Consider the following 22,151-nt stretch of genomic DNA (forward strand, 5'->3'; position numbering starts at 1 on the left):
TTGGAGAAAAGGCGCTGTTTTGGTCAGAGACATCTTTGGAGAACATAATGGCTTCAGTTTCCCTTCATAAGAGACTGCAAAACTGTGAAAATGTTCAAAATCTTAAAATACTCTTTAAGGCTGCACATCTACTGCTGCAGCTCGTGCTTTTCTAAACTGGGGGCTTGCCAGCTTTCACTCACTGTCATTAATACACATGAATATAGACGAGCATCTCATGTGCGTCCACTTCAGAAAACTAAGCTTTAACTAGTTCCTGGTGAAGCATCTGTTAGCTGAATTTCCTGCATCACTTAATGAAAGGTGTAACTTCAGACCAAGAAAGCTTATCATGGTCTGAAGTTATAATAGTTACAAGTTATAACATGTATGAGTGGGGCACAATACTTCCACATCAGCGGTCTATGTGACTTTTTGTGACATGTACTAACAGTATACTATTCTTACTTGCAATTTCTGTTTGACCCAGTTCCCAAAAAGCGACTTTAGAGTAAACCAGATTGCCTTCCCTCCGTATTTCCTGTGTTATAGCTCCAGTTGCTTTAACGTCCTGCAGCTGGTTGTTATTTTTGTTTTGACTTCCATTGAGCACCGATCTCTGGGTTTTGATTCAGGCTACATCACTCTGAGTGTACGTGTGAGAAGAGCGCAGCGGCTGCTAAGGACTACGCTACCGCTGAACTGGGTCGCGGGTAACACGTTGCTATGGCAACTGCCATTTGCGGCCCTGGGGCCAAGAACTGCTTTTCACTTACTCTTTCTCATTCTTCTCTCTGTTGTTTCTCTCTCGCGTTCCCTGTCTTCACCTCCTTCTCTCTTTCCTTTTTCTTACTCATCCCTTTGTTCCTCTGCTTGCTTCTATCCATCTTGTTGCCGCTCTTCATCTCCATTCACCCTTTTCCTTTTTTTTCTGAAACTCCTGACTTTATGCTGCCTTCAACTCTTTTATTCTATCCCTGTGTCTTTAGCCTTCGCTCTGTGCAGAAAGCAAAAAGAGCAGGCGTCTGTTATCATCCTTTCTCTTAACTCTTACCAGCAGCCACAAATGTATAGTTTTGCACTGTAGGCCGAAGCAGCTCACTTGGAAGGAAAACAAGCTTTTTAACAGTAGGGGGATGTTAATCCTCAGTGGCAGCTTTGACTGTCATATTATTTGCTGCTCTGTTGTTTGACAATATTAGCAGAAAGTCTTTTGTTCTGACTTATTGGTGGGGCACCTTCACAGACAGCCTGTGAAACGTCCCCGCAAACTGATGCGTCGTCCTTGGTGTGAGATTGTTGAGGTGATATATGATGCAGCATCGTAGCGGGAGCGTAACATATTGTCTCAGCGATTAACTCCAGCTGGCTCACTGTAAGTGCTGCATGGGCGTGCAGTCATATTTCAGTCGAAGAGCAGAGAAGAAGGCAGAGATAGATGCAGCGAGCTATAAAACAAGAGAGATGGGCCAGCCTCGGTGTTTCACCTAAATTCTACTCTAATGAATAGCCCATTGATTTCCATTAGGGCTGGCTTGAGCTGACCACTCTGGCCTGTCTGTTTCCCATTAGCGCAGTTTTAAACTGAGGCTGACAAACAGTCATAGCCAGAGGCAGACCGGAAGAAGCGGCCTGACCAGTGTTTAAAGAAACCTATGAATTCATCCATGAAGCTGCATGGAGCCAAGGAAAATACAGAGTTAACAGCAGAATATAAGCCTTAAAATCCAATCACACTATCTCAGGATTTGCCTTAAATGAACAAAGTCACCTCGGTCACATCCATGAATAGACCTGGACGATAATATCTCCCGGAAGTTCTTGATTTGCATTTGAAAAAGCAGGGTTATCACGTCTCTTTTGGTTTTATTCTCTTTTCCAAATTAAAGAAAAAGAAAGAAAGGTCAGAAGACTTGCACACTAAATTGCCTGTTGACACAGACATTTTATAGCAGGATGAAGTGTCAGCCGAGAGCAGCTTTTAAACCTCCTGGTTGTCATTGTATCGACCACCGACTCCATTGCAGGCCCCCTGAGGCCTGGCCTGCTTCTGGGCTCAGGAGTTTAGAGCCATCCAGCCTTATCAGCTGCACTTCTCCATCAGCCCGTTTTCTTCATTAACATTAATAGGATTTGGATCTATTACGCAACGAGGCTCCGCTGCGTTATGCAACGTAGAGTCTTCATCAACAGCAACACTCTTTGGAGGGGAGCAGTTGCATCTTAGACTTATGGTTCAGTTATGTTCACGCAGATGTAGAGTCTCAGCTTTTAAAGAGGGACATGGGCATCGACCAGAGTGAACATTTCTTTTTAGATCAGTGAAAAACAAAAAACTGTGTGACTGCTGTGCATAAAATCTATTTCAGAAGTTGTTTAAAAATGTGTGTAAGCTTTGTAAAGTAATGCTGTTTATTAAATTGTGAAAATATATATATGTATATAATCTTTTTTATAATTATTCAAGGGGTGGAATAAAAGTCACACTAAACATTTTTTGTCATTACGTATATGTAAGGATATGTAATTAAATTAAATTATATTTTATTTATATATCATAAAAACAGTTGCCTAAAGGTGCTTTAAACTGTAAGGTAAAGACCCTTCAATAACAGAGAGATATGTAACGGTTAAAAATGACGCTTGCAAGCCTTTCCTTTATTAGTTTCTACAGTTGAGATTTTTACTCTAAATTCCGCAAGAAGAAAAATTCCTTTTAAACTGTAACAGTGACAGGAAGTGCACATTTTTATACTTGTGCATAGAACAAATCATGTTTCTGGTAGTGAAAGTTTGCTTTATCAGCTGCAAACACAAATTCTCATGTCAGTGTGCTATAGTGACATTCCCGTGTTCAGCAGGAAAACTTTTTCCCCAGCAGTTTAGCGTGTTAGCATGCTAATCTTTGCTAATAATCAATACTAACAACAGCAGACTACGATAACATACTGAAGCCTGGCTGGTTCAAATTCTAACATTTACAGTAGTCACAGTGTAGTGTGTAAGCAGGTCAACTTTTGGTTTTGGTTTAGAACTAAACCCTGAAGAAATCTGAGGAAGCTAAAATGTTAGCTTTGAAGGCATTTGGTTATCAACTAAAGCATTAATCAAGTAAAATTTGGTGTGAAGAAAGCATATAAGGGATCACCAGTAGTCACCAGAATATGTCACATCAGTTAGCATCATCCACTCTGTTGTTAAATAATTTAAGTCTGGAACAAATTAATATCCAGAAGATAAGCATTACCATCTGGCTGCACCACTGCATGGATGAATAAAACACAATTTATAATATTCAGGTCGTGGAAGTCAAAGCTAATCCCCGGTCTATTTCAGGAAGCAAAGTGCTATTGTTGTTTTTCCTTTGTCAAGTTATTTATAAGTTAATTAGCTTATTATATAAGTGACTTAATTAAATGGGAGCATATAATGTGATAACTAAATTTAAAAGGTAATAATCGCCACATTTAGCTTCAGCATGGTGGAGTATATTTTCTCCCAGCAGTAATGTTATTGATGATTCTTTCCCCCGGGGAGGCTGAAATCCAATCTGCTCCTTTAAGCTCATCAATAACGAGTGTCCACAAGCTTACAACCCTACCATGCTCTCTACTGTGTAGTAGCAGAGAAGGTTTTTTCACTATAAAATGACACTCTTGTTGCATTTTGGTGAAACTTTCTTCCCTTCCGGCCAACCTTGAGATGGTCTTGTGTCTTTCTGCGTATGCACGCATTCAAGTGTGCGGTTTAATTGCTTTGTGTGGGAGGCTATCACCTCGTGTCATCACCTGCCAGAGTCTATTGATTGAGCTTGACGTTGATAGAAGCTGTCAGAGAGTCTTAGCGCCGGCTTGTGTGGATGTTGAAGTGAATTTCATGTTCTGATAGAATCAACTGTCAGATGCATTAAAGAGCTGCGACTAGCACGAAGGGTGTTATTCTCTAATGCTCGCTATCAACTTTAGTAGCAGGGGCTGTCAGCTATAGATCGTCCGATCTCTGCAGACCTTCATGTGCAGGTTCTGAAACACGCGTAATGTGATAAATCACATTTCCAAGGTTTCACATACAGGAATGTCTGAATTGAACAAACTTCTGAAAATAAAATTATGATGCTTCAAAGCTTCCGGTTGGAGCGGGTTGTCATGGAAACAGCAAAGTGGCACGCACAAGACATTTCATTTTGTCTTTTTTCCTGAGTAACTTCATGGTTTATTCGAGGAGTTATTAAGATTCGAACTCTCGAGCTCAACACAGTGTTTTATTTGCCCTCTTCATCATCAGTCCTTATCCTCTTGATTGTGAGAGGGAGCAGAGGCAGCAGGATGCACAGTGTTTGCAGCACCTGTATCTCCCAAGCCCATAACTCATGCAGGGAGCCTCACACACTGCTGCGGTTAATGGAAAACAAATTTACTAATTCATCATCATCACTGTGTAGAAACTACTCGTGCACAAGGGATAATTTTAAATTATTCATCACTCTCTTTTGACTTCTGAAAAAAGGCAAAATCAGCTGCAGAAAGCTGGAAAATATGCACACGGGCACAGGCAAATCTCAGTCGTTTTCCGCCTGCCCTAAGAAAAGGTCCAATTTGTCAATTTCTTGTTGCATAGAAATCCCAAATACTTATCTACAAAAATGGTCTACAAAAATAACGTAGCTCATAGGAATTTATTTTAAACTCATGTAGATTAGGTCATGAGTTAATCTTGCAAGTTGGTCATAACAAAGAAAAAAACTAAGTAGTTTTAAGATTTGAGCGTGTACAGCATGTACAGTAGCACAGCTTACATGTAATATTCAGCTCAAAGTGAACACACTCTTACTGTGAATGATGCCGTGATTAGCCGCTCGACATTCCCGACATGGAGAGGTGTTCTGCTCCGAAAGATGAGCATAAAGCCCTTGAAGCGTGCACGCTTGATTCAGCCCCAGCAGTGCAAACATCCATGCAGGTTTCTGCCTGAGTAAAAATCAAAGAGCGGTGGACAAAAAGGCCCGTCGAGTGTTGCGCTGAGTGTCATCAGCAGAGGCGAACAAGTCTCTATGTGAGATGTCACGTTGCCACAGTCAGCTCTCGTTGCTATCGTTAAAATCATACATTTGAATTGCAATTTTGCCATGTGTGTGCTTTCAAATCTGACCTATTTGCTCTTGTATCCTTCCTTAAAGCTTTCTGTCTTTGAAGCTTTCTAGCAGCTAAATGCAAAAGAACACCTATGGCTCAGGCTCTCTTTGTCTCCCCCTATAGGATGCTTCGAGTGCTGCATCAAGTGTCTGGGCGGGGTGCCCTATGCCTCGCTGGTGGCCACCATCCTCTGCTTCATAGGTGTGGCTCTGTTCTGCGGATGTGGCCACGTAGCGCTGACTGGGACTCTGACCATGCTGGAGAATCACTTCTCCAGGGTATCTAGCGACCACGCCACCCTCACTGTGGTGTAAGTCCACTGAGTTTCTAATCCAAGTGTAGTTCATCACTAAGGCGTTCTCTTACTTATGATTTTATCACATGTCACTTATGGAAAAGATTAGACATGGATAAGTCCTGTCACTGTATTTCACTTACTCCCCTTCTTTTACTTAAAAACTGGTATGACCAGAATTTACTGATATTATGCTTGCAATGGTCTGCTGAGAAGAACCCGCCACATTGTGTGCCATAACTTAGAACCCTTAAACTGGTAAACTGGTCATGTTATAAACAGTCAGAAAATTATTACTCAAAAGGTCAAGGTTAGAAATGCATGGAAGAGGATTAGGGCCACTGAAAGGGGGGAAAAGGGATCTGAGATTAAAATCTGGAAAACAAAAATCCAGCCCCAACCCCCTTTTTTGGCCCTAATCTTCTCCCACAGGACTGAAATATATTTTTTGGTGATTATATTTAAAATGGATCCTGACATAAATATAAATGAAAACTAAGATCTCGGGGTGCTTATACACTCTGTAATGTCAGGTATTCAGAATAATAATAATAACTTAAGTTAGGCCCACAATGCTGACCTGGATAATCAGCAAAGAAAAGGAGTCGATGGACCGTATAGTTCTGTTTTCATTTATTCAGGTTTTGCAGTTATATGACTGCTAACCACATGACATAAACTATTTTGGATTTGTAAACCAGGTTAAGGTTAAGCAAAGAAAGAAGAAGGAAAAGTTAATTCCATAAATATTTGCTACAGGTTGCTCGCAGCCACGAGGTGAAATTGGTCACAAAGAGGTGCAAAAACCAAAAACCTCCTCGTGATTACCTTTAGCTGTGATCACCCAGAGTTTATGTTGAAAATGACCCGTCTGCAAACACTTGCCAACTAATTCACTGAGTGATCATGAAACTGTAAAGCCCATGACGCAAAGCAAAAAGGCAAAAAGTGGCATCTACACTAAGCCAACCTCAGGCATGTTTTTATTCACACCTTGTCAGGTGTAGATAATAGACATTTATGCCTTGGAAACACCCAGAGAATCTTGCACTGCCACTGTAAGTTGAGTTGAGTTGAGTAGGGGTTGCAGAGGGCCATAACAGCCACCGTCTTTCATGCAAACTACATGCATTTGCAGTAATCTGTAGCAACAAGGGTTTTTTTTGGTGCAGCACACTCTTTGTGATGGATTTCTCCCAATTACAGCCTCCGATAATCAAACACCAGCTAATCAGAGAATGCAAACCTTTCCCCAGCAACCAGTGGTTGTATTTTGTCCAATATGGCGAACAACTCTCATCAATGTGCCCCACAAAAGAAACCTCTAACAAATCCCCCTAGTATTTTGGTTTAAACATGTTAAAAAAAATAATCCGAAATATAACAAAAGCTCTCATAAACCATAAGTTAGTGGATATAACTGTCTTTGATTAGTTTTCACTATAGTCTACATATCATCATAAAGTTCAAACTCTAGTCAGAGAAAACAGATTTCAGTACGATGGTTATCAGCATGGTCTGTTAAGCCCTCCTTTCTGCTTCCTGTTCTCTACTTGTACACATAAGAGGGGTGTTTCATGTGTCATCTGGCTCTTCGTGCTGACAAAGTCATCCCTATGAGTTCTGTCTAGTCCACTCAGAGATGTCGTCAGATTATGATGATAAAGTGGTGATTAAAATTTATAAGGAACATAAAAAAGAAAGAAAGACAAATTCATATTTCGATCTTTGTCTATCGTAATCTTGGGATTTAGTGCAGAGCATTAAAATAAACATTTTAATTTAAGTTCATGTATTTTAACGCTGCTGTTTCCTTCTTACGTGATGGCTGCACGTTAGAGCTGTGAAACTTTAAATATAAACATTCAACATTACTGTCCCGTAGTCTAACAAAAGAAAAGTTATTATTAAGTTGCCTGAATAGGTGTTTTTGAAAATAAATACCCTAATCCGTTTTTTAATCTAATATTCTAGCTTCAGTTCCAGCAGTGGAGAAAAGACTTAGCAAGAGATTAGAACCAAGTATTAAAACATATATATATTGTCTGCATCACCAGCTGCATTCAAATGCCAGTGACACTGTGCTGCCGTTCTGCTGCTGTAACATTACACTTCAGCTTCATTCTGAAGCTGCACATATCCTACAGTAGAGTATTTATATTATACTTAAAACATGTTGTGGATAGTAGAATCAGCGAAACTGTGCGATCTGAATCTATTTTAAACTGAAACTCAGAACATAACCTGAGTTATTACAATGATTTAGTCAGGAAAAAGACAGACTGATAGAAAATTCTTTAAGCACGACAAAGCTTCCTGACCAATTAATCCAGCTCTGTATCACATCCCTTTGTCCTAAAAGTCTACATTTTAAGTAAAATTTAAATTACTTATCACAAACGTCTAACCTTAACCAACTTTAGCCACAAAAACTGCATCTAACATTAGCTAAGATGAACCACCATGAGCTAATGGTACTATTATCTAAGGTTACCCAACGATAGTCAATATAATACAATATAATCTTGATCTTTATCTCTTTAAAAAAAGGTAAAAGTAGTTAAATGAAACATAAAATAAAAAGGGTTTTAGCTTACACGAGCTAACATTAAACAGCATAAAACATTAGCTTAGGGTTTCATTGGTGCAGGTTCATATAACCTTGATGTTTAAAGCTAATTCCTTGCTTTGCCTCTGTTTTTGTTCAGGATTCAGATTTTTCAGTACATCATCTATGGCATTGGCTCCTTCTTCTTTGTCTACGCCATCGTCCTGTTGGCTGAGGGCTTTTACACCACCAGCGCCATCAAGAAGGAGCTGCAGAGTGACTTCAAGACCACCGTCTGTGGACGCTGCATCACCGCCTTCGTATGTGAACACACAAATACACACACGCACACATAAGCAGCTACAAATCATCACACCCACTGACCCAGTTACACTTCAAATTAAAGCCTCCAAATGAGACTTAATGACTTTGATGTGTATTTTAAAATGTTCCTGCTTAAAGTAGTTTAGTGGCTTAAAACAACAAACAGAAAACGGTCCTTCAGTATGCTTTACATGCCTGAATAAGGGTCATCTTAAAAGTATTTCAGAGACCCAGTCACACGCATTTACACGTTTATGAGCACGTGCGCATGACGAAGACAGATATAAACAAATACTTGCACATACACAAATGCTTAAAATCCCACTCGAGCCTTCAGGGTAACTCTGGCACTGTTTGTCCTTTCTACCCTGATTACTCTAATTGCTGCAGATGTCGGCTAACATTAGCGTAAACCCTGATTTGCCTCTGATTTGTGTCCGTATAAACAATCTCAGCCTTTAAAAAATATTCTTTTTTATAAAATCACAATTTTTCTCTTTATTTCCACTTGTCTCCTCTCCTCAGTTCATGTTCCTGACCTACATCCTCTTCCTGGCCTTCCTTGCCATCTTCGGCTTCACGGCGATCCCGGTTTTCCTCTTCTTTAACATGTGGAATACCTGTGCTACCATGAAATCTCCCTATGCTAACATCACCTCTCCTGACTCCATCTGTGTGGATGTCAGGCAGTACGGTCAGTAACTTAGAAATGACGTGAACTGTATTAGTTAAGTTTATGTCTGATGCATTCTTTCGGTGATTGAATGAACCGTACATGTGTGGCATACGTAGATTTTATAAGTGAAATTGGCTGACATTAGCCAATTTGAGCTAGGTTGGCTAGCTAGGTATAGGCTAGCTCATAATTCTCTGAATTTTTATGAGATATTTTGTATCTTTCTGTACTAATATCATAGTTTTTCCCTATAAAGGATAAACATTAGTATTGAGAGGCTAAAAAATCTTACATAAATTAGCACTGGAACAATAATAAATGTTCAGATACTGACGATGAGAAATCTGTCAATTTAGTTGTTTTTGAAACAATGCAGCCTGTCAAAATAAATTCATCACTTAGCACCAATAAATCTTTGAAAGCCTGGTTTTTATTCTAATAGTCATTGCTGTAAGGCTATGCAGTTCCCTAGCATTGTTTCTTGCCTCCTTCTCCAGCCAACAAGGCCAGTCTGCCCTTTATATTTTTCCTGTAGCTCTTGTTCTGCCCACCTTATGTTATCACAGCTGACACATTTTCATCACAGTTTGTGCAGGAGTAGTACCTGCCAGGCAGGTGGGCCTCCATTACTTGGTTATAAACAGTTTGCAAATAATATGTACAGATGATGTGTCGTTTGTAACTCAACAACCATTCCTTGTTGCTCCAAACTCATGTTAGCTCATATGCAGGGCTACATGCAGCCTGAAGGAGAGCTTGTTTATTCAAATGTGCTATATGTAAATTAGGAAGAACAAAGCTAAACTGCCTCCTCCTAAACCTATTAGGCTTATTTTATTCTTTTTTCGAATCACATGTAAAACCACATATTGACAATGTATACACAGTGGTTCTTCCTGAGGCAAATGGCCGACCTCACAATGAAAAATATACATATATACACTGTATCTGTTTACTATGTACAGTATAGTATGTATGGAAACATCCAAGAAGATATGCAACGCTTGAAAATCATAGGTTATGAAAATCTGTACAAAATATTTTAAAGTGCTGTATAAAATGTAATAGAATTGTGGCATTGCTGCACCAGACCAAAGATTTAGATGATGAAACCTGCTTTCATGCTAATCAGTTCACTTTAAAACCATCTTCAAAAGATGTCTTAAAAAATAATAAATCAGTCATGGTACCTGTCTTTAAAGTTCAGGAGAAATTCCCCTGATCAAGAAATATTCTGGCTAACTTTAAAAAGTCTGCAGCAAAATAGGAAAAACATCCAGGTGCCTCTCTCATTTCCACACAGGCGTTACCTGCAGGCAGAAAACTCTGGAACATTTTTTCAGGCTTTCCCCTCCTTATAAACGTCACCTATTCATCTCCAACCACTTTAAATGTCATTGTCTATGCACGAAGAGGTCAAACGAATACATTTAGATTATTGAGAGCGTGACTGGATCTCTATGAAAATCCACCTCAAAGCAGTGTTACAGCACAGCAACACTCCCCTGTGATTGCGTGTGTGGCCATCAGTCTGATGGCCCAACGTACAGTACGTGACCCACATTTGAAAGACAGCTGGCTCGCTTACAAAGTAGGATGAGGATCACATATGCTTCATTGGCTGCGGTGCTGCACTAGCACGGCGTGTGAAATATTAACCCCAATTACTCAGTCGTCAAATTATTGTCAGCAGTTTTGGAGCTCCAGCTGATGAGTGATTGAGGAAAGGTTTTAGAAGCTAAAACAAGCAACTGCACACAGTTTGTTTTTTACAGATAGCAGCCTATAGCAGCAATCCCCTAAAGTGATTCTACAGTAAAAAGCAAGAAAGAAAGGAAAAAGGGATTCACAATGACCCACATTTTTCCAGCAGCAGCCCTGTTTCCTTTAATCTTTATCTGCGCCTAATGCATAATGCCTTCAATCATATCACACAGTCTCTGGGGAGGAAAAAGCTTCTTGTCTCAGTCCTGTGACGTTTCATCTCTCTGATCCCGCAGGTGTTATTCCCTATAATGCCACGCCAGGAAAAGCTTGCGGAGCCACGCTGGGAGAGATTTGTAACACCAGTGAGGTGAGAGGATGCTGACCTCCTTTGTTTTTTTCCTTATTCCCTCGCTCTCCTTTCCTCCCTTCACTAACCTAGCTTCTCTTTCTCCCCGCAGTTCTACTTGTCCTACCACCTCTACATCGTTGCGTTAGCCGGCGCCGGAGCCACCGTCATCGCACTGGTAAGCTCCTCATGATCCCACCGATGCGGTAATGTGCCGCTCAAAATATGCATGTTGCTATGGCATGATTATCTGTTTCCACGGCAACCTCTCCGCCTCTCACATATGTCCTTCTATGGGTTTCTGCAGCCCGCCTCTGTGCATGTGCTCACCAAGGGTCAGTGTTTTACTCTGCTGCGGAGGCGGGCTTTTTTGTTTTGAGTCCAGGGAGATGGAGATGCTCAAAAAAAGCATTAAGCAGTACTCCAGATGTTGGCACAGGGTCAGCTGGAAGCTCTGTGTACTTTGATGTGTTACAAAAGGTGGAAAGACATGCTAGAAAAAAGTCACTGAGGAAAACTGGCTTGTACAGTAATGTTGCTCTGGAACATTTTCATTGTTCTCAGGTTGGTTTCTATTAATATATTTGGATGTTTTCTACATTTAGACATCGCTAAACTTCAGTGGGCACAAATCAGTAGAGTGGGATGAGACACTTGGGGATTTGGCACACAGATGTAAAACAGGATGTAACAGGACATACCAAAAACATGCACGCAGAGGTTTTTGAGCACATTTTGAATGCATGTAATAATAGAAGTAGTAGTAGTATGGAGTTAGTTCCTGTGCTTGAACATGAAGAAAAAATCTTGTATCTCTTCAGATCCACTACCTGATGATTTTGGGGGCCAACTGGGCCTATCTGAAGAGCGCCGCCTCCACGCACGATTACCAGGACATCAAGACCAAGGATGACCAGGATCTGGAGGCTGAGGCACGCTCCAAGGAGGGCCAGAACTCGTCCTCCTACTCATAAGGACAAGAGAGCCCAACACCACCATCCGTCTTCTCTCCACACCACAACCCCCCATCCCCTTGCAACAACTAACACCCACCCTTTCCCTCCGTTAAAACAAACCACCTCGGTCATGTTTGATAGTCCCAAAACCTCCTGATTCTCCATCCTCTTCCCTTCCGCAGTGTTCATTAAGGGTTGTGGGCACGTCCTCACACCTGAGGGGAAGAGAATAGAAAGTCAGGAGAAGTGGCAGGCCCAGACGGAGGCGGATGCTTTCAGAATGGGAGAGCTCGCCCGCGGGGTCGAGCTCAGGTACAGTACATCAGTTCAGAAGCGTCTCTTCCCTCGTGCTTTTGGGCGGCGACTCGTGAACGTGGCCCGGCTGTGATGGCCTCGCGCCCTGAGCCAACACAGCCTCTCGACACACAGCTCCTAACAGCCTAAAAAAGATAAACATTGTTCACTGCCTGCATCGACCATAAAAAGCCAGGCAGTGATCAACTTCCTCTGTTTTTTTGGTGTTTTATATGCATATATATATGAATATGAATATATTGTGCGAATGTGTACGAATGTTGTTGTTTTTTTTAATACTCTCTGAAAAGTATGCCAGATACTATTATGATCTTTTTTCTTCTTTATGTTTTTGCGCTCATAGGTTTTTCTCCTTTACTTTTCTTTCCATCTTTAACTTCTTTTGCTAATGCTCGTTGTTGCACTATTAAATAAAGAAAAAAAAAGGGACAATGAAAATCCCTTAAAAAACATGAACCACTCCAATCCCTTCTCTCATAGAAATACCTAAAATTATGTCAAATCATGTGGTATCTCAAGGATTATTATGCATTTACATGATAAGAGTTTATTTACTCATTAAGGCACTCACAGTTTATTTAAGACCGGAGAGGTAGCAACCTTTGAAGCAAGGAAAAGCTTCGAGGAATACGCTCATTTGCTTTCAGGTCAAGGATTAGAGGAAATGATTAAAAGCTGTCTGTATGATTTGTAAAAAGCTTCATCATAGCGCTACGGTTAGCATAAAGACTGGAAACACAAAGACTGGTATTGTGTCTGATTTAAGATGTTTCACTTCAGTGTAGTACACAGTGTACATAATCATGTAGTGTATGAATTTTGATTTGTTTCAGCAAGTCATGCACCTACAGAAACAACAGTTGTAGCGTTGGATCGATTGTTGCGCTAGCTAATGTATTTTGTGAACATTCCTTTTTGTTGAGACGCCGACCAAATATTAACCTAATTCACTCTACAATGAAGATGATTAAGTAATACAAAATGCAAAAATCAATCCAAAAACAAACACAAAAACACTAACGCAAGCAGCTGAAGAAAGATATCTGCTGCTGTTAGCTAGCTAGCTACCTAGCATTGGTAGGGCCTGCTGGCTGAAACATTGTTTGTAAAGCCCTCCTTTTCCAGTTCATAGCTAAAAATTGTTTGATGGGTCCTCCGTTACCACTTTTGGGCTAATAATTAATTGAAGGGCCTTGTTTTTCCAGTTCTTGGCTAATGTTTGCTGGTTCCTCTTTTTCTGTTATTTTTCCGCTACAAGATGGTGGTCATTATTAAAAGTGAGAAGTTCAGCCTTACACACTTCCTGTAGCCATACTTTTTAGTATTAATGCATTTATGCATTCAAAACAGCAAGTGCAAGTAAAGAAGTACATCATTTTAGTACTTTCTTACGCATTTTAGTGCTTGATGTTTATTTACTGACAAAGGTGGTATGGATCTACTCATCTAGCTCTTGGCAAGAAAACATATTAGCATACTTCTGAATATGAAACTGCTCTTTTGAAGACCAAAATGGGGTTTTGCTACACTCACCACCAGCCGCAGCAGAAATCAAAGATAAATCTGTCCGGGTCTTAAAAAACAGACACACACCTCAGGTATTAAACCAAGTCTGATTTTCCACCAGTTGTGTACTTTTCCTAAAACATCACCATTTAAACTCTTCTCCAGACTGCAGTCCTGTGTGAATTATACAGTAAAAACTTCTTCTTTCACTTCCTTATTTTGAGAAAGTTCACCTGTAAATAGCCGAATGACCCTAAAAACATGAAATAGCTCCGTTCCCAAACCAATGAGAACACAATCAGTGATTTGCCATGCAATTTTTTTTCCACCAATATATGTAAATGTACCCTTTGAGATATGTGTTTAGCACTCAGATACTAGTTCTGCATTTGATATAATAATTGTAATGTAACATCTTAAATGATATGTCGTGAGAGGGATAAAGTGCAGTCACATGATATGATGGATTGAGGTGCTTGTGACGTATACATTTTAAAATGTGACAAAAAAAATATAGTGGAAATTGATTTTTAATGTTTTACCAGTTTTAGGCAGCTGAGTTCTTCTTGTAAATTAGTACTAATTATTTTATGGAACATGTCTGTGCTTATTTTTGTTCGACGGCCGACCAAGTGAGTGACTCGAGACATGAGGGGGAGTCACTCTTTTCTTCATTTCTCCTATTTTATTTCCTTTTTTTTATACGTCATGCCTCTCAAATGAGCCACAGAGACTGTTTTTGGATGTTTACACTGAATAAAACAAGTCAGGAATTTTCAGACATTAATTTTATAACCAGATATTGTTTAATAATCATGAACTATATTCTATATCAGTCATTACTGGTTAGTTCACCCTCAAAAAACACTGAAGAAAACAATTTTTTGAACTTTGATGAGATGAAGCATGTCAGTATCGTCCATGTGTGCAGCTGTCTATTCTGTATAAAAAAGGACTATATTGCCATGTGTGTTATGTTTGATAAATATACGTGCTTTGCCGCCAGGTCGATGTAAAGGCAAACTTCAATTTCCTATAAGACGATGCGTGTCAGGGTGTTGTTGTTTCCTTGTTATTTGCATGAAGGAGACATGACTGTGTCTTTGCAGTTTTTCAGGTGATGTGTAGTCAATTGTAATGACAACTATGGTAGGCGGTGTTTGCCCCCTTCCTTCCTTCCTCCCCTTCCACCCACTCTTTTCTAAAGAAAACTCCATTGTACTTTGATGGCATTGTAGTCCCTGTAGGTGTTTCATTATGGTTTTATTTTTTAAGTTGGAAATAGTTCTATGACTCCTATATAGTGATGATTTTTGTAACCTTCTCTAGTAAAACCGATATTTTTTATTATCGTGACACCGTTGCCTCCCGCCTCTTCCTTGTGATTTTTATGGACACTTATTTAAAAAATTAAAGTGAAAGTATAGATAAGAGACTTCTCTTAAGGCTCCAACTGGTGATTTGAATCAAAAATGTGTAAAGAAAAAAACAAAACAGCAGAATAGCGCTTGGAGTGCATTTTTGTACAGTAATGGGAACAAAATGCAAGACTTCAGCTTAAATATCAAACATTTCTCTAAATAAAAAGCAATGTTGAAGGAAAAAGGGCACACATGAGCATATTGAACACTTAATACTTCCTCTTCGGATCGTGCCTTGGCATAGAAACTAATCTTCTGTTCACTGACTAAGCAGTTATCAATGGAAGCTCGTTCCAATGGATAAATAATCAGATCATCTCAAAATTTTAAGTCAGTAACCTGAAATTTTGACATGGCTGCCTGGTAAATAAATACATTTTATCTAATGATTTATTTTTCAAGTGGCATGAAGAAGTTTCAGTAGTGATCTAACTAAACATTTTAGCTCTAATTAAAACAATCATTTGCATTGTAGCCTTTTTGATCTAAAATAGTAGATAAACACAAGCATTAATAATTACATTAATTAAGACTCTGTGCCAAATAGCATTAGTAACACCTGTTTGTCTATTATTCTAGCAAATGCATACATCAAATTAAAACGTTAGATTAGTTGAATCTTTGAAGTCGTTTCCAGAGTATAAAAATCCTACATGACTCATGAGCTTGGCAGCTTTGCAGGACAAAAAGAACAAGTCATTTCTGAAATCACAGGTAATTCCAGCTGAGATAATTGTATGCTGCTGCCACCGTCTGTGTCACGGGGAGAGAAAAGTAGATGTTTCTTTCTCAGAATGCCAAAGGAAATTAGCAGATATGATAATGTTTTTTCAGGCACGCATGTGGTTCTAAATATTTGAGCTGTGGAACTACTGAACAGCTACGGTTCCAGACTATAAAGAAACTGAAAGACGCCACACAAACTCAGTCTGCCCACGCGGGTGTTTTCACTCATGTTCCAACAAAATTGCTGCAAAACATTTTTTATTATTTAATGGATATTATTTAGAGTCCAAGGAGAGCTCTCCTAACATTCAGCCTAATTTCTAACACATCTGAGGTCTAATGCTAACATACAGGAAGAATAGTGTGACGCTGGAACGATCTCACCATTTTCTGACACAGGGGCACCACCTTGTGGATTACAATGGTACTGCAACACAAGTGAACCGTACAGATACCAGGTGTTTCTCCAGTTTTGGGTTCTGTTTTATTATCAGTTTAAAAAACACAAACTCCTTTAACCGTAATTACAGTAATTTAAGCATTACAATAGCTGATGAATAAATACTAATAAACACAAAACATTAACTCCAGCTAGCAACATTTTTGAAAATATCTGGTTTGGCATTATTATGCTGCCAAAACAGAAAATAATATCATTTAGTTTACATCCATTTATGTGTTTATATAGATGGAAAAGAAGGTGTGTCGTGTGTTTCTGAAGCAAAAACATTACTAGCTTTAAATTTAGGTTGTTTTCTGAGAGGTATGCATCTGACTCGCAGGTCTGATTAAGGATAATTAGTATTAAACTGCTGTAAAAGCCATTTTGTAGCTTAGGTTTTACTCCTTCATATTGAGCGCAGCGTCTGCTTCGGTGTGCAAAAACAATCGTAGAGGACTTTCTGTGGCTTCCAGACGCAGCTCCATCAGTGACATGAAAACCATCAGCGAGTCTGAAACACCAACTGGTGGAAATCCTGTGTTTAGTGGTTTAGAGGTGACACAATTTAGCTTGTTTTCTTTGTTTTTTTTAATAAATTGAAAACCCCATTTGAGTTATTCACAATTTATAAATCGAAACATCCAAATGAGAAATGTTAATGATTCAATTTGTTTCTGTGAGGGACTGAATGTAACCGACATCATAGCGTGTAGAAATCATGAATAACTGCACAAAACTGCTGATTTGCATCAAGACTCCAGCCGAGGACGTCACAGGCTGCGTTGTTGTGGAGCTGCTGAGCCACCGCCAGTTCCCATTTTCTGCAGAAAACACACTCCTTGTGTGCCCTCTGCAGGAGTATCACATGATCTCCTGCTCGCTCACTTCCTGTCACACACTGAAGGCTGAGCTCAGCAGCAGCTGTTCTGAGCCTGACTCTTCCTCTGCAAGTCCACCGTGTTGGTGTCAGTGCTGATGAGGTGACCATCTCTGTCATCTGTCATCTGAATGCGACGCACTGCCTCCTCAAAGGCCGACGCTACATTCGTAGCATCCTTGGCGCTCGTCTCAAAGTACGGGTGTCCGCCGTTTTCGCGACACCACTTTCGAGCGTCCTCCCCAGACACCTGACGCTCAGGGATATCCAGTTTGTTTCCCAGCACCACAAAGGGGAAGCTGTCGGGGTCCTTTATGTCAGCATAGTAAGTAAACTCCTTCTTCCAGTTCGCCAGGTTTTGGAAACTCTGTCCGTCGTCCAGGCTGAAGGTGAGCAGGCAGCAGTCGGAGCCGCGGTAGAACGGCGTGCGGAGGCTGCGGAAACGCTCCTGACCCGCCGTGTCCCAGATCTGCAGGGTGACGCGGCGCCCGTCCACCTCCAGCTCTTTGTTCAGGAACTCCACGCCTATGGTGTGGAAGAGGTGCGAGTCGAACTTGTTGGTGACGTATCGGTTCATGAGTGACGATTTGCCCACGCCACCGTCCCCCAGAAGGATCACCTTTAAGAGAGCGGATTTGGACATCATGAAGCCTGGTGCTGTGGACTGACTACTCTGAGCAGGGAGACCGCACGGGACGGCCGAACGATGAAGGAAGCAGTTTGACCTGCAGAGGAAAAAAGTCACGATCAACTCAAAGAATCGTTTTAAATATGGAAATGTTCAAACAAAAGAAAATAAAAACAGATCTATTTATTTTACTTAAGTTCCAAATGTTCATGGTAACATGATGAATGAAGGCGGTCATACCAAATATTCACCCTCAAGCTGGTTGGAATTGCACATGCTCTGTTTGTGCCTCATCTACTGTAATCACATGTATGTTTGCATCAATTCAGTAAAACGCCCCATTTTCCTAGAGAAACTTTCACAGCACTGCACAATGATATAAAAACGAGACAAACAGACGAATTAGTTCGGCTCTTCACTGCAGTATTAGTACTCTACCAGTATATATGTGCAAAAGTGGGGTACACAATGTAGCTCCAACAGCAGGCAGAGGCAAAATACCTTCATTTAAGGTCATAGGTACAAAAGTATGTTATTGAATGCGCTTCAGAAACATTGTGTTCAAGAAGCCATTCAGCTAAACAGTAAATAAAGGTAAGAATTATCAGGAAGCATGAGCATGAGGAAGGATGAGGCTACCTGCAGGGTGTGGTTGTTTGCTCCACAACACGCTGCAAGGTTCAAAACACTTCCAGTTAGTGACCTTGTGCTAAACAATACTCCCAGTGACATTAATTCCCATTTTTAGCTGCACAATTTGTGTTTAAACAGGAACTATTGAAACGATTTCATATTGTTATTCTTGGATTCTACTAAAGTAGCTTTGCATGATTTCAGCGTTCAGAATAATCCTCATTTATCTGATATAGGGGCTTGGAGCAGCCTCTCAGTTCATCTTCTGTGTCCTCTTGTTCTGATTGGCTGCCCATCATAGATTCGAGTTTTGTGAAATTTAGATGTAAAAGAAGTCATATGTGAAAAATGCTAACAGGCACTGCACGTTTACAGTTTTCTAATCAAGAGTTCTTTAAATAATCAAGGAAATAAACTTGCAGTTCAATTATTTAAGAACAAAAGGTGAATCTCACACAAAAAAAACTTGGGTTACTCATAAATTACTAAAGAGAAAGCCGAACCCTGGGGTGTGCATTGCTGTTGGAGTCAACACTATCAATCCTGCAAATAAGAGAATATCGTCGATAAATCGATGCACATATGAGCTGGAAACAGCAGCTGAACCAAAGGAGAAGGAAAATTTGTCAAATTTGCTTTCTTTGTTTTTCTGTATGAGCATTTTCCACACATTGACACGTTGCTTTACAAATACTTTGAGATCAGATGAACTGTGGGTTGCACGGTCACAACAAAGGAAGGTCCTGGGTTCAAATCCATCCTCTGTGGCCTTTCTGTGTGGGTTCTCTCTCAGCACTGTGGCTTCCTCCCACAGTCCAAAAACAATCACGTTAGACTAACTGGTGACTCTAAACTGGCTGTAGGTGTGGATATGATCATGACAGTGGTTAGATCTGTGACAGACTGACCACCTGCCTGCGTATCACAGCTGGAGCAGACTCCTACCACAACCCTGAATTGGAGAAGTGGAAGAAAATGGATCAATAAAACTTCTCCAAGTGCTTTTGTGGCCTTCAAGTATTATTTGCATGATTTCCAACTTGGACCACGTGAACATCTGATTCAAGTCAGTAGACTAGCTAATCCTATTAAACCGCCACAGCCCCCTCATTACTCTATGCAACAAATACACTTGCTACTATACCATGTGCACAATGTTGTGCATGAAATGACCCCTGCTAAACATCACATGGACACCGATCACAGGACTGCTGAGTCATTCACAAGAGAGTTTTCCTCACCCTTACGTCTGCACGCCGATCACTTCAGCTGCCTGTAAGACAGACAGAGAGCCGCAGATCGTGAAGTGGCCAAGAGTTTAACCCACGAAGGCTCAGCGGCAAAGAGAAAAAGCAGCCTAATGAGGATTTAAGTGCAAAAGTAATCCTGTCCCACACACTGGCATACTTTTCATGCACCTTCAGGATAACAGTCTTCAGGATCATCTCTGAGGCAAACGTGGGCACTCTAACGGCTTTGTCACACGAACACGATCACCTCATCTATCACAGCCACGGTGAGGCTGCACCGCCACATTACTCACACAGGTACCAATCCTTATGTTCTACGTTTGATGTCATGCATGCAGTTTCAGTGGCTGAACCCCTCCTTCAGCGTAATACAGTCTCTGTCCTCAAATCCTTTTTACAATGCTACCATTTTGTTTGATTATTCTAAAAGTACACTAATTATCATTTGTAGTTTTCTGCAGGATTTTGATCCTTTGACTGTCAAGAGAACAAATATGGTAGTTCAACCACTGCAGAGACGACAGAGACACAGAAAAGGCGGCATGAACACAACAGGGGACACAGCAGAGGAGGAAGGAGCAAAGAGAAACATTTAAGATTTCGAAAAGCACACGTGAGACACATAAAGTGGAAAAAGTGGCTGGTTTTGACTGGTTTAACGCTCAGTTTCACTTCACTACAAAGTCTATTATGACTTCTGCCTTCTCCACGCAGGGGGGTGAAGTAAAGGAACCAAAACAGCCCAAAACAGCGGCTGTTCCACATGTCCATGATGCTGCTTCCAGGTGACGGTGCTTGCTAACGGCTCTAAATAACCATGACTGTGACTTTAAGTTATTGCTCAGACACGTTTCTGAGCATTGTTATATAATATGTCCTACATGTAAAAATCACGTGCTGTCTGCAACAGTTTAGGGGAAGAACGGACTAAACCCACCGCTCCACAGGAAAGTTTGAGTTGCAGAGTCACCAGCAGTGAAAAATAGGCTGAAGGACCAAAGTGGGGCAAATAATGTCTTTGCAATTAAAACTTTAAGCACAGAGCTGCTCAAAGAACCTGTGACAGTTCTAAAAGCAGCAATGCAGCAGAAAAAAGAAACGGGAAAGAACCCACGCACACACACACACACAGTCACTCACTCAAGAGTCATGTGCTTCATTCAGCAGGATACAATTTGAAGAGAGGGCTGCTATGCGTCTGTGTGTGTCTCTCTGTGTGTGCGCGTCTTTATTTTTCCTCCATGAAAATGTGCGTTTCCTCCCAATGTTGCACTTTTGAGCCTTCAAAATAAAACAACCTTGTATCCTGCATCTTCAAATCAAAGCAGCAGCCATTATGCTCAGTCAGCAGGGTAATCATCAGCCGTGAGTCACGGCAGCACAGGCCGTTCAGGTGACACACCTCAGCTGAGGGAGAGCTAATAATTGACAGTATTATATCCGTAAACAACACGAAGAGCTGAAACAGCTGCAGCCACATGTGATACCAGTTAAGCCCTCTCAGACAGCTGGCTGTGTGTAGGCTGTAAACGTCGCCGTGAGAGGCACAGGAAGCGTTTGCACTATAAGTTACTACATTATAATGACAGCACAGAGTCAGCATTCTGGGGCTTTCCAGCTGGCAAACACGCACTAGATCCATTTTCGGACACGCAGGAAACCTCGAGTAACGCTTATGTTTTTCATAGTTTCTTTTTATTATTATTATTATTGTTATTATTATTATGAATAATGTTGTCATTTGTACCACTTGCTGACAAAACAGCATTAAACAGTTAAAGGAAACACCTCGATGAAACAGCCATAAACTCTAAGTTTGCTTTCAGATTAGGTGTTCATCTCTGCAGAATCGGCGCACATGACGTATGAAAATGTTATTATTGTTACGCGTATTTAGTCGACGTCAAAATCTGGAGACAAATCCTTTTAAAGAGAAGTCTGAGCTTGTCCGATAATGGAAGCCTCTCCTAAAACTGTTGCTGTCCGATAATGGGCGCGCTGGTAGTTGCACATTCCCGACTTTCCTAATCCAATTAAACCCACAGAAAGTTGGTATTTTCGCGGTTGAAATTGAACTTTTCGCCTTTCGGTAACCGTACCTGTCGATGTGCCAATCGGTGCTGGATTCTAGCGGTTAAATTCCTCCCGTTTTCCCCGATGGGCCGCTGCTGATAGCCGGTGACATGGCGCTGCGGTGTCCCTGCCGCTGCTCTCTGGCCCCGCAGCTGCGGATGACGCTCATATGACCCGGCAGGGGCTGTCACGCCTCCCGTCACCAGGCGCGTTCCTGGATCAAACCGACGCATCCACAGTCTAATGTGAGTTTCTCACTGTGAAGAAATGAAAGTGAAATATACAGTTGGCAATATGTGTGTGTGTGTGTGTGTGTG

At 40.8% G+C, this 22,151-nt stretch overlaps 2 protein-coding genes across 4 annotated transcripts in view; one reads left to right on the forward strand and one right to left on the reverse strand.

The window, feature by feature from the left end:
* The window catches only part of LOC120733241 (neuronal membrane glycoprotein M6-b-like), a 47,154-nt gene extending 31,889 nt beyond the window's left edge, over positions 1 to 15,265 (forward strand). For both annotated transcript variants that reach the window (XM_040031306.1, XM_040031305.1), the window contains exons 2-7: positions 5,235 to 5,421; positions 8,115 to 8,274; positions 8,804 to 8,972; positions 10,955 to 11,028; positions 11,120 to 11,185; positions 11,829 to 15,265. In XM_040031306.1, coding sequence (XP_039887240.1) covers positions 5,235 to 5,421; positions 8,115 to 8,274; positions 8,804 to 8,972; positions 10,955 to 11,028; positions 11,120 to 11,185; positions 11,829 to 11,981 — 809 coding nt within the window. In that variant the 3' untranslated portion in view covers positions 11,982 to 15,265. The remainder of the gene's footprint in view (positions 1 to 5,234; positions 5,422 to 8,114; positions 8,275 to 8,803; positions 8,973 to 10,954; positions 11,029 to 11,119; positions 11,186 to 11,828) is intronic.
* An 882-nt stretch (positions 15,266 to 16,147) lies between these two features.
* Positions 16,148 to 22,139, reverse strand: LOC120733247 (ras-related protein Rab-9A-like). Of its 2 annotated transcripts, XM_040031320.1 has the most exons (3): positions 21,861 to 22,139; positions 19,753 to 19,784; positions 16,148 to 17,975 (listed from the first exon to the last, which is right to left on the reverse strand). In XM_040031320.1, the coding sequence occupies exon 3, from the start codon at positions 17,894 to 17,896 to the stop codon at positions 17,285 to 17,287; it is 612 nt and encodes a 203-aa protein (XP_039887254.1). In that variant the 5' UTR covers positions 17,897 to 17,975; positions 19,753 to 19,784; positions 21,861 to 22,139; the 3' UTR covers positions 16,148 to 17,284. The 2 variants fall into 2 exon arrangements, with proteins under 2 accessions (XP_039887254.1, XP_039887253.1); XM_040031319.1 differs by lacking the exon at positions 19,753 to 19,784 and having other exon boundaries at positions 21,861 to 22,133.
* Positions 22,140 to 22,151: the final 12 nt, after the last annotated feature.

The sequence above is a fragment of the Simochromis diagramma genome, unplaced genomic scaffold, assembly GCF_900408965.1.
Source record: "Simochromis diagramma unplaced genomic scaffold, fSimDia1.1 OVJJ01000235.1, whole genome shotgun sequence".
Taxonomy (NCBI): Eukaryota; Metazoa; Chordata; class Actinopteri; order Cichliformes; family Cichlidae; genus Simochromis; species Simochromis diagramma.

Coding starts and splice junctions, on each gene's coding strand:
- LOC120733247 (XM_040031320.1), bottom strand. CDS start 17,896: ATGATGTCCAAATCCGCTCTCTTAAAGGTGATCCTTCTGGGGGACGGT.